This window comes from Martes martes, assembly GCF_963455335.1.
Source record: "Martes martes genome assembly, chromosome: 15".
In the NCBI taxonomy this organism is placed as follows: Eukaryota; Metazoa; Chordata; class Mammalia; order Carnivora; family Mustelidae; genus Martes; species Martes martes.
The window spans coordinates 23,455,334-23,468,410 of record NC_137903.1 but is presented as its reverse complement, the minus strand read 5'-3'; the positions used below and the strand labels follow the sequence as shown (position 1 = coordinate 23,468,410).

Genomic DNA, 13,077 nt, shown 5'->3' with positions numbered 1-13,077 from the left:
ATCTGATTCAGTTGTATTTTTCTCGTTTGTATGAAGCAGAGGCAGGGGAGAGTGGTTCTTTGGGTCAGCTTCAATGGCAACATTTTCTTTTAATTCAGTGGGAGAATGCTAGTGTTTATCAGTGGTAGGGGAAAAGATTACTATAATTCATAGGAACTTGTATCCTGGTTTAGCAGGCATTTCACACAATCAAAAAGATCAGGTCATTAAATCGCTAGCTCAAAAACTTTAGGCTGGCTGAATGGTAAGTCTGAATATAACTGATGTTTATATATTTTTCATGCTCATGGCTGTGTAGAACCAATCTTTAACACATAGCTTTACACAAAGAAATAATACACTTTTAAAAATAAACACTTTTAAAAATAAACAATAAAGAAGTTTAACACTTCTTTGTTGGGCTAAGCCATCTAAATTAATATAAGCATTCATTTCTACTCTTAACCAAAAGTACCATAGGGATTATAAAGAATATATAAATGTCCTGCCTTTGAAATAGTGTGCTAACCATAAAAACACAGTTCTAACGTGCTTTATCTATTTGATTGCAAAATGGGTGTTTTTCATGTTTTAGTTATATAATTGATAAATATTATTAAATAAAATTCCTTAACACATAATGCTTTGAAACGGTTGGGATCTAATGAAACCGAGAGAGCTCAAAGATATGAATATTTCATGCCAGCGCAGAATACTATATTTTAATTCGCATCAGCTTGTATCTACCAGGGCAAATTGTGTGAAAGCCATCTCTTAGGGCAGCCTATGCAAGTGTAGTGGATAAGCAAGCCCTGTTCGTAGTATGGTGGTTTATTGAAAGTCCGTTCTTCTCTGTTGATTTTTATCAAAGCCTAGATGATTTACTCAGGTGTGGAGTGACTTTTGCTGCCAACATGGTGGTTGTGGACAAAGAGAGTACCATGAGTGCCGAGGAAGACTACATGGCCGACGCCAAAACGATTGTAAATGTGCAGACCCTTTTCAGGTAAATGTCTCAACAACTCAGCCCTGTGGTGTATTTACTGCTAATAGTGGTGAAATATTTGACTCTGACTCTGTATTTAAAGAATGAACATGAGGTACTTACATTGAAGTTAATGTTCATTCATTTGATCCTAAAGCAAATGCTTATTTAGCCTCCAATGTAGGACTGGCACCATATGGTTAATTTCTAACTCAGGGTCATCCTTTTCAAAGCAGAGAGAATAACAAATCTGTTTTCTGGTGTGGTTTAACAATAACAAGTTCTAAATCCTGTGCAGTTGCAGTCAAGATTTATGACGGACGAAGTGGGATCTAATTTTGGTTTTAAGTCTGGCAGCGGCCAAAAGTATGCATTTACAATCTGGATTACTAAATGAAATATTGTAAGGCTGTGAACAGGTAATTTACTCATGTTAAGAGCCAAGTCATAACCTTATCCTCACTATTTTCCTGTTTTCCATTAGTAAACTTACCCAGATAGGAACTTCCATTATGATTATCTATGGGTAAGAAAGAAAACTAGAGAAAAGTCCATGCTATAAGCAAAGTCAAAATTACGTGTAAATGAAGACATCTTTGTCACTTGAAATGGTTCTTTCTGAAATCATTTTAAAATGTAAATATCTAAAAATCATTAATTTAGTTTTGTGAGTTTTGTGGAAGTCTAAAGGAACTATCTGAGGTACCAGGTTATGGAAGTAAATTAAACAGTCTGAACTCTGGGGTGCCTGGGTGGCTCAGTGGGTTAAAGCCTCTGCCTTCGGCTCAGGTCATGATCCCAGGGTCCTGGGATCGAGCCCCGCATCAGGCTCTCTGCTTAGCAGGGAGCCTGCTTCCTCCTCTCTCTCTCTCCGCCTGCCTCTCTGCCTACTTGTGATCTCTGTCTGTCAAATAAATAAATAAAATATTTAAAAAAAAAACAGTCTGAACTCCATCATCATCTCTTGTTTCACATTAACACCTTCATATTGTAGCAAAGCCTGTATTGAGGGTAATTATCAATTTGTTGTTTGAGTTCAGAATTCAGAAGAGAAAGCCTAGGTGTGAATCCCACTTAAGTTGACTATTTATTATATGCTCTTAGGCAAATTACTTCCCTTCTCTAAACCTCAATGTCTTAATCACAAGGTTGTTTGGGATTTAAGAATATATACTGCTGTAGCACCTGGTTGGTAGTTTTCAGATACTCTATGAATGTTAGTGACTGTAATTATTAGCACTATCATGATCACTTTCATGTGACAGAGTAGAAAAGCCACAGACTTTGGAACAATATAGCAACAAACTTCATCTGGCACTTCAATCCCTGAGGTTCCAACAGAAACATGTGACTTTAAGAATATTTCTTAACCTCATAGAAATTCAGTTTCTCATATCTATAAAATGCATGTGGAAAATAACTAACTCTTCCTGCAGTGGTAATGTAAGGACCAGAAATTAGGTAGGTGATGACTCTGTCACAGCATCTGGAAAATTTACTCTGAACTTGCATAAGAACCTCTTGTTCCAAAAGGGGAAAAATGTACTCTCTAAAGTTACTGTAATGTGACAGTTCATTTAGAATATAGCTAACTAGTTATTGAGCTAAATGAAATAGTACATTTAAAGGTTGTATAGCACATGTTTAAAATATGACATATGTAAGTAATTTTTCCCCCCCTCTGGAGAATGAAAAAAGAAATTACAAGTGGAAAATTAATTCAGAGAGGGATGAGATTTATAGCCAGTGAACAAAGTGAAATCGTACTTTTTGGTTTCATGCATGGCAAAAGTTAGTTACATTTTTAACAGGAGAGGATCCCCAGTCTGTTTGATGAAACATACCACTTTAATTTTCAGCTTATCAATGCTTTATTTCTATTATGCTTTATTTTTTGTTATGGTAAAATTTCAATTGATTTGACTTGGCTTTTATTATATAGTCTATGAATAAGTTATTTTGATTTCAAGATAATAATAAATATAATAAATCCCCATCTTACTGAAAGGTGCAAAGGCTCTAATCTTTTAAAACTAACTGAACAGAATAACTAAAAGCAGATACCTATGTTGTGGTATTGTCATCATTTCACTAAGTACGTAACAATATTTTTCAGGAAAAAAAAAATCTGTGAAACTCTTTAACGGAGTAGTCCTTGAGCTGGTGGTCAGTACATGCTAAAGTAGGCTAGTCTTGCATAATAAAGTACAAAAGTCAGACACTGATAGATCCCCGTGATGTATGGAATGTTGCTTATATAGACAAATGTCCAAAATCGTGCAGATTGGGCCATTTCATTTTATAGATGCAGTCAGTTACCAATTTTGAGGTCACTTTCCCACATTCCTTGACGATTTGGGTTCCTGATTCACTGTAACTCTTGAAAACCCTGTTTCTACCATCATTCTTGATGATTTTAACAATTCCATGTAGACAATCCTTTCACTGTCTTACCTTAGCCACCTGTTCTCCTGGTCATAGCCTTTCCCTTGAAGTACCAGGAACGTTCCCCTCCATCCTCTCAATTTCATTTAGGTCTGGGAATACTACTGCTTATTTTCTGCTTCAACTCTTCTAATACCCCCAATTTTTAATAGTCCTGTGTCTCCACTGGAACATACTATCCACTGGAGCAAATACCTTTTCACTGTCCTTAGTCACCTGAGAGCTTTTCTTCCCTCCTTACCAGATTAAGTTCCAGATCAATCATTATAAGCACTCCTGTGCTGAAACCCTAAACAGATAATTACTGATTATCTACATCCCAACTCTCCCATTCTCCCTTCCTCCACTCCCAGTTTTCTCTCAGGTTTTCTGCCCACTACCTTGCACGAAATTCCCTAAAGACAGATGACCAGTTCCTGAGGTAGAATCCAGATATCCTCATAAGTGAGCAACAGGCAACCAGAAATCTCATCCCAATGGCTGGGTACCAAGCTATTTAGGATTAAAGCATAATACTCCATCTTCAAGGGAATGTTGAGTATACAAGAGTGAATAGTGTTAAAAATGATTGAAGAAGACAATTTAGGTGATACAAATAGACTTTATTTAACACTTCATGAAGTGGGCAGTCCCCATTCCTAAGGTCCAGAGAGGGTGGGCGGCAGGAAGCTCTTATAGGATAAAGAACAAGGAACAGGATAGAGAAAAACAAAATGAGTAAGGAACAAGGAACAAAGAACTAAGTGTAGAGTCCAGGTTTGGCTTGGCATTTGGGGCTTGGCTGACTGGGTATATTGTGTTTCTGGTCAAGTAGAGCATTTATGGGTGTCAAATGACAAAACTAAAACAATTTAGTAACAAGCTTGATAGCCTTTATTCAAGGGAAGACAGCCTATGGATTGGGCAAGTACAGTGCCTCACAAGCAGTGGGACATTTTTCCGGAGAGATCCAGGACAAGAGCGAGATTTATAGAATGTTAGAAGGGGCACCTCGTAAAGAGGGCATGGAGGGCTAGGAGGTCAGGCATTTCCTGGTCAGGCTAGTAGGTCCTGTTCTCTAGCATAAGCTGAGCTAGCTAAAGCTGATTTGGAGGATTGAGATTGGTGTTTATTAGGTTTCCTTAATAGGTATTCACTATAAGTAGTTGGGACTTAAGTTTAGATTTGTGATGTGGGCGGGGTCACTGAGGCAGCCTCTGAGTTGTGGGTCCTGATATGCAAATTAATTTTATCACAGAGACACAAAAGTTAGAATCTATGTTTTAGTTTGCTCACGTGGCAACCCAGCAGGAGAAGCTCCGGCTTGGGCCTAGGAATTTATTTCAATAATAGTATCTCTAAAATACCTTACCCAGTCCTTCTATCTTCATGAACATCACTAATTTCCTTAAAGGAGAACCAAATTCTAATCTGCTTGGCATCTGTATGAATTTAGCAAACTAAGGTGACCTTATGCTGTTGCTCTGCATGGGACGATGCTACATTTTGTTTTAGCATTTGTAAAGGACTGTGAAGCTCTTTGGGCACATGCCATTTCAACTTGATTATTTTGACATTCCATTTTGATGCGGGGGCATTTTGACTTTTGCATTCTCAGCTTCTAAAATGACTTAAGGAATATGTTAGAAAAATCTTCAATCTGTGCTTGTATTAGAGCCCAGGGGACAAGAATGAGATGGAATTCAAGTATGAAATGAAAGTAACGGTGCTCTGGTTCACAAATTATTGGTATAACTGGTATCACCTGTTTTGCCAGTCCGGAGTAAGGTTAAATTTGTTGTAATTCAGAAGCTCACATTGTCTGACTTACTAGGACATACAGCTTCACTTGGCAAGCCTTTATTCCTTCCAGATTGTTCAAGGACCTTTCAGAGTTACTCAGTCCCAAAAGACCAAAGGCAAAAGTAGGAGAATCTCATTAATGCACTAGGAGTATAGTTGAGGGTAGGAGTGAGGTTTAAGAAGAGTTAGAGGAGAGCTAGGGGCATGAGGAGGACGACTTTTCATCAGGAATTGCATTTATAACTTAAATTGAAAACGACTACACAGTTCAGTGTGTCTTTATACAGTGTGGCAATTATGGATTTGCTGGCTTGGCCCCTGCGTATTTTTTCCAGAGAACCCATTCAGGAAGTATTTTATTTTCCACATTCAGAGTCTAGAGCTTGGCATACAAAGTTTCAACACTCAAATACTTGATCACTCCTGAAGTTTGTGCAGTTTTCCAAAATGAAAGACCAGCAAGTCCTCACTTTAAAATTTAAGTTTCTCTTCCTAAAGTTTTACTGAAGAAGTACCTGGTATATTTGAACATATTGCCTGTTTTTACATTTTTATGAAGAAGTGTTAATCTTAACTAAATTTAAACCACCATGCCAAAACGCGCCTTGAATTAAAAACAACTGCTTCAAAATGGCTACGTCAGACTAACTATCAAAATGCTCTACTTAGGGAATGTTTGGCATGTCATTGGCATCTTTCATTATCCTCATTTAGCTGGGAAAAAAGCAGCATTGAAGGCAGCTTACTGGCTCATCCTATCCTATATAGGAAAAAAAAAATGGCTGATTCAAACCAACGGCCTTAAGTCTGTGCATCCGGAAAAGAAGAGGCAAGAAAACTTTCTCTGGAAGTTGAGAAGCAGAGAATTTTCTTGAGAGCACACAAGATAGTTAAAACATTAGTTTAATACAGAATGGCTACGAATGTAAATAGTTACTAATGTTAAAAGATAAACTAAGGCATGTTAACAATTTTTAAGAGTTTATGTGAGTAAAAATCGGTTCAAATCTGGCAGCGCCAGATAGGAAGTGGTTAGAAACACTCCAAGGACAGGAGTGAGGGACTCATCGAGAAGAGGGAGAAACAAAGCAAGGAAATTATTTGGCCACAGCTTAAGTGGTTTTATTCGAGAAAGCCTAGCTGACTGTGTGGTTGTCCTTTGGTTTTGATGTATTAGCCTTGAGGCATTTGTAGGCTGAGGTGTTGGCTTGCTTATGTAGCCTGCTAAAGTGTTAGGACTTTCTCAGTCTAATGGTTTCTTCATTTAATTGATTTAGCATCGATTTATCTGCATTGTAAAAGCCTAGGAGTGACTTCGTTCGGAAGTCCCTTGGGCTATTTTTATATGAAGATATTTTTGTGTTTGCTTTTTTCCCCTAAAATTTAGCTGATTAAACTGCCAAGATAACTACTATTAGTGCTCTGTCAGTGGAAACATTCAGTCAAGTCATGGATCTGTGATGTTTGGAAGGAGAAATTCCTGCATTAGCTCAGTACAGGTCAGGTGGACCTCTATAAACACCTACAGCTTGATTTATCCACGGAGTATTACTGAGCATCTATCCAGTGAGTGTGGGGCCTCTACAGGATGCTGTCTATGGCTGCTGTGGTGCTGAAGGCAGACAGTGATCAGTAGTGATTAAGGCATCCTGGCTTTGGGTTGCTGATAGTCTAAGCCGGGAACATTAAACAAGTCATTTAAAAATTGAACTGGAGAATGGTAAGTGTGGCAGCTACCGAAAAAAAAAAAAAGAATTTTATATACATCCAGACAACAAGAATATATGATCTAGTCCAATGGATCAAGGAACACCTCCCTGAGAAATTGATCTTTTACCTGCAAGTTAGACTAAGCTGGCGAAGAGAGGAGGCGAGCCTGCCACATGGGGGCAGCATAGCCAAAGGCTCCGAGGTCCTGGTTTCCAGAGCTTCGTAGCAAGTTGATCGTTAGAGTTAACAGGAAGGAAACCACTGAAAGATGGGAGTTTTAAAATATTGTTTTAGCTACAATGTGAAAAGTGGTTTGCGGTGGGAGGGGGGATAGTAAGAGCAGGGAGAACTGGTCATTTAAAAGATTTGCATCCCCAGGATGCTAAGACCATAAATGGCAAGCTAAAAAATAAAAATAAAAAAAGGAAATATTGTCTTTAGCTTGGCACAAGTAGTCATAGTCTCATTGAAGAAATAACATACCTCTACACCTGGAAAATGATATAATTGAAAATATTGGTAATGAATTTGTATAAATGCGAGAATGATTCCTTTATATAGTAAAAAAATATTTTTTTATTCTTTTGGTTAGTTTACATGGATAAATTTAAATATAGGACATATCTGGTATTCATTATGGTCTTGTTTATTCCTAACTCGGACTCAGACCAAAAGTATTTAAAAAGTGTTTGTAAAAAAAAATTCATATTTACTTTAGTGTTGACAGTCAATTGTAGTCTAAAACTAGTGTTTCATATATCTAAGTGTGTGTGTGTACCTATATAACGTATACTCCCTTTACTCAGAAACATCATGCCCAGCCATCACAACAGATCGAAATTTATAATATAAGATAATAGCTGAGTACTTTTATTAAGATACTGTAAACATTTTCCAGGTTTATATGTCCTTATGTTTGTTTTGCTTGAATATATAATTGCAGCTAGTCCCAGAGTTCTCCCAGTGGTCTGGGAAATAGAATATATAGTGAAATAGAGTATAGAGTGTATTGGTTAGTATAACAAGGCATGTCTGTCAAAAATACTTTTTGAATAAATTAATTCAGACAGAGAACTATTCCACAGAGATTTTGTACATCCCCACAGTGATACTCACATCACTCAATCAGAACATAAAGTAATTGTAGAAAAGTTTTAAATAGAAAAAACAATATTATTTTTCAACTGTAATATTGTTTTAATGTGATCCTCATACCTAGGGAAGATAGATTTTTTATGTCATTTTATATCTAAGATACCTTATAATCAGAATGTGTTTTACACCATGTTAAGGCCCAGAAATAGAATTATAGATGAGTATTTAAAAGATATATAATTAATATAAACCAAATATAAACCAAATTTATAAATGTATTATAATTGAATGTGAATAATATTTTGTAGATATAAAAGGCAATGCAATAAAACATTTCAATATTTAAGTCTTATTTAGTTATAGATATAGGTTATGGTTACAGATTTTCACTAGGTGGCAGACTTAGGTAATGCATTCACTTTCTCAGTCTAAACAGTGGTATAGGTTCATTTATCTAGAACAGAAATGGTACATCATACACATTTTTTTGGTTCTATCTAATTTCCATTCTACAAATCACTAAAGTACAATGACCAGGTCACCTAATCATATTACCACTCACTGTAACTCAGACCTCCAATATATAGCTACATATATATATATATATTTCTATTTGATATAATGTGTTAAAAAGGGATTATATCATCCAAGTAATCATAAATGTATCCAAAGTTAGAATAATACTATCTATGGAAGATAAATATATATTTCTCAGAGAAAATGAAAATTTCCCAAAAGATGAATTAGTTTTTCATTGGTTTGCAACTACTTTTTTCTTACAAATTACTTTTCTGGCCTTATATCTCAACACTGTTCTAGATGCTTCTCATGAGCTGTCCATTTACTGGTGTCTTAATGCTACATAATCTGTGAGGACTCAGCCAGCCATATTTATCACCCCTAGAAAAATATGTACCAAAAAAATATGTACAGCCTTATAATTTATAATTTTTTGTAGTTTCCTATAGGTAGTAGGGCCTAATTTAATGGCAAGATTTCACTTCATACTTGTTTTTATGTCCTAGAGACCAGAGCTGTCCGATCACAAATACTTGATAATTACTTGTTAATGTAGGTGTTAAATATTGCCCTCAGTAAGTAAAAATAACAATAAAGAAGTTATGATGTGATAGTTATTATCATGTATGTATGTGTGCAGGGGTATGTGTGTGTGTGTTTTGGGGGGAAGGAGGTGTATAGGAAGAAAGCTAATGCTTTCTTTAGGATCCTTTTAGAAGAATACTATCAACTGAGCCTTGGCCTCAATTCATTATAATGAAATGTTATTTCAGCTAAAATATTTTCTCTTCTCAGAAGGTCATTATAGCAAGATTTGACATTTAAAATTGCATACTATGAGGATAGGGAACTTAGCAGATCAAAGAACTCATATTATAAACAGCAAGCTCATCACGTGACATCTTTGTCAATCAGTGTATTCATTTATAAATTTTAATTTTAACATTATCCACAAAGTCACCTTGTAACTTCTTAAATCAGCTTCATGAGTTTCTATTCTCTGCCACTTCATAATTGTAGAGAGAAATGTCTAATGAAAGCCAAATTACTAAATTTATTTTTCTTACATTGCTAAAATGTTGGTTAAAATATTCTTTGGAAAACAGTGTTCCGTTTTTCTTGCATTATATGGACAGTTTTTGTGGCAATGCCTGCTGCTGTAATTGCATGTACTTTCATGCCTAAGGCTAGGAAACACTTACTCATAAATACGTTGTTATACAAAAATGCCATATTGGATTGTTAGTGTAATGCAAATGTTCTTTGTGTGTTTGTTTGTTTGTTTGTTTTTTAATGTAGGTTGTTTTCCAGTCTCAGTATTATCACAGAACTTACCCACCCAGCCAACATGAGATTCATGCAATTCAGAGCCAAAGACTGTTACTCTCTTGCTCTTTCAAAACTGGAAAAGGTAAGACTTCATATTAAGGAAGTTGCATTTAACTATTTTTCCTGAAAGAGCAACTCTGAAATTCCTGTATGTAGAAAGAAATGCTATGAGGTAGTAAAAATAAAATTACTGTTTTGTATTCTTATTTTGGAACTAAAATCTTAATTTACAATTTTTTAATGTGAATCGATGGATTTGAACCACTTGTGTCACAAGTGAACAGAATGAAAATATCTTATTCTCTCATCATCTATTGTAAATTCAAAGCATGATCTACGAAAGAGTTAAATGCAACAAGAATGCATATACTCACTTATAATGCCAGTTATATTGTTAATACCATGAGTGCTATATCAAGAAACCTGTGTTTATAGAGGGCTTTGCAGTTTAAAATAACCCTTAAGGCCTTAGGAAAGTTGTAGGCTTTGTTAAAGTTAGCTTCCCTAATGTCACCAACACAATCTGAGACAAAGCTGAGTTTATTGCTTCCTTAGATAAGGGAGACGGTCACCTCAGGAGAGCTTTGGCAATGCATCAGAACTGGGGAAGCAAGGTGAAAGTTTCTTGAGTACAGGAAATCTTATTTAATGAGGGTCTTTGGAATGGGGGGTTGATTAGGTTTGGGAAGGGATCAGGGTAATGTGAATGGACAAAGTAGGATTGTAAAGTCATGTTATGTGGACAGAGAGGTGTGGTTTCCATTCTTAATGTCTAACCTGAGTGTGGCTGTAAATGGATTTTGTATCAAGCATTTATTTGATACTAGTACACCGGAAGACTTTGATGTAAGAGAAAACAATGAGATTCGATCTTACTCATGTGAAAATGTGTTAAATCTGTGCCATCTTTATTGTTTATGAAAATGTAAGAGGGACAGATAATGATGCCTTATATTTGTTAGTGTTTGGTTAGTTCATTTTTTCATTTGATTTTGATTACCTGTTATGCCAAACACTGTCCTAATTCCTAGGAGACATATTGCTGAGTAAGGACATTATTCCACTCTGGTTTGTTGATTTCCATCTTCAATCAGAGCTGGTCATATCTGTTATATTAGTAGAGCCTTCCCACTGTTCCTTCATAGTCATAGTTAAGTTGTTTTTAGGCACTGCCTTCAGAAGAGGAAACTGAGTGTAAGACAGGTAAAATAACTTTTTCAAGATTATATAGCTCTTAAGTTAGTGCAGTAAGAGAATCTTAAAGACATTAATGTTCAGGACAGAAAACTTCCATTATGCCACACTACACAGGAGTGGAGGCAAGCTTGGCTAAATTGGCTCAGCACCCACAGGCAAACCCAGTTATCAGGAATCCAGCTGAAATCAGTGCTGACATGGTATCTGATGCTCTCCCTCATGTCATACTAGGATTACCTAGTGATGAAGGGTATAGGCTCTGGAGTCAGATTGGCCCATTTCTCTACTATTGTCTGGGAATGGAACCTGGCTTAATTATTTACACATTGATAGCTTTGTGATTCTTCTCTAGAAATAGTGGTAATAGTTAAATAATAGGGTCATTGCGAAGATTATACCACATGATCTATCCAAAACACTTAGCCCAGTTTTGGCATATAATCAGTATTCAAATAAATGGTACTACAAACATAACTATAAATTATTGTGGATATCACTAATCAATACTCCATTCTATGTATTCAATTTTATGCCAAGTGAGTGGATGTTTGAAGATCGTAATTGTGGGGGCGCCTGGGTGGCTCAGTGGGTTAAAGCCTCTGCCTTCGGCTCAGGTCATGATCCCAGGGTCCTGGGATCGAGCCCCGCATCGGGCTCTCTGCTCAGCAGAGAGCCTGCTTCCTCCTCTCTCTCTCTCTCTCTGCCTGCCTCTCTGCCTACTTGCGATCTCTGTCTGTCAAATAAATAAATAAAATCTTTAAAAAAAAAAAAAAAAAAAAAGATCGTAATTGTGGAAGATTTTTTTTTTTTTTTTAAAGATTTTATTTATTTATTTGACAGACAGAGATCACAAGTAGGCAGAGAGGCAGGCAGAGAGAGAGGGAGAAGCAGGCTCCCCGCTGAGCAGAGAGCCCGATGCGGGGCTCGATCCCAGGACCCTGAGATCATGACCTGAGCCGAAGGCAGAGGCTTTAACCCACTGAGCCACCCAGGCGCCCCAGTGGAAGATGTTTTTAATAGTGTTGAGTGTGTGTGTCTATATTATTGTGTGTCTATTGCATTAGGGAAAAAGAACAATATGAGATTTTAATATTTGTTGGGGAATTAATAAAAAAATAAAATCTTTTACCAATCTAGAAATGCTTTTTACAAATGTAGGAAAGTTTTACTTGAATAAACATTAAATCAGACTGATATACATCTCAAGAAATCCACTAAAGAGATTGTGAAAACAGAAAGGCATTTCACTCTTTTATATAGCTAAGCAAATACAATTTTTGCATATATGTTAATTGTCATAATATAAAGGAAAAATAAAACTTCTTGTATCTTGGCAACAAGCAAGCAGTTAAAACTTGCAGCTGGATACACAGACTAACCTTCCAAAAAGACAGAGAGACTGTATGCTTTAAGTTCACATTTCAGAAAGATAGTTCTAAGACTTCCAAGAAAGACTTCACTGAGATATAAAACTGGCTGGAGATTATTCAGGTTTTCAAAAGGTTTGCATCCTTCTGAAAGCAACAGAGAAAGGATTTACAATCGCAAGTTTTCTAAAGGAACTGCTCTAGGAAAAAGAGGAGGAAAGATCTAATTTTCTTCTCTTTTGGCATCAGGGAAATTCATTTATTTTTTAGATTTGTATTTACCCTTGCAGATAGTAGATATTTCCCAAAAAGAGTAAAGGAATTCAGTATATCCCCTCATTATTAAGGAATAGTGGGCCTTGGGCAATTGGAATTGAAACCAGTTGGTTTGGAGGTTATAAAGCCATAGAAATTTTTTTTTTCAACTCAGTTATTACCATTTTATCCATGGAAATAGTGGTTTTGTCACATAGAAACCTTTTAGACTGTAGTGCTGTTATGGCTTAAATTGTGTTCCTCCCCCTCAAAAAAAGATGTGTTGGGAGTCCTAGCCTCTAGTACCTCTGAATGTGATCTTATTTGAAGATAGGGTTTTTATAGAGGTAATTGGATTAAAGAAGGCCATTGAGGTGGGCCCTAATGCAATACAACTGACATCCTTATAAAAAT

At 36.2% G+C, this 13,077-nt stretch overlaps 1 protein-coding gene across 3 annotated transcripts in view; it reads left to right on the top strand.

Moving 5' to 3' along the window:
* Positions 1-13,077, top strand: part of KCNT2 (potassium sodium-activated channel subfamily T member 2) — a gene marked incomplete at both ends in the record, with an annotated part of 342,191 nt that overhangs the window by 267,379 nt on the left and 61,735 nt on the right. For all 3 annotated transcript variants that reach the window (XM_080825071.1, XM_080825070.1, XM_080825069.1), the window contains 2 exons: positions 851-985; positions 9,815-9,926. In XM_080825071.1, the coding sequence (XP_080681197.1) occupies positions 851-985; positions 9,815-9,926 (247 nt within the window). The remainder of the gene's footprint in view (positions 1-850; positions 986-9,814; positions 9,927-13,077) is intronic.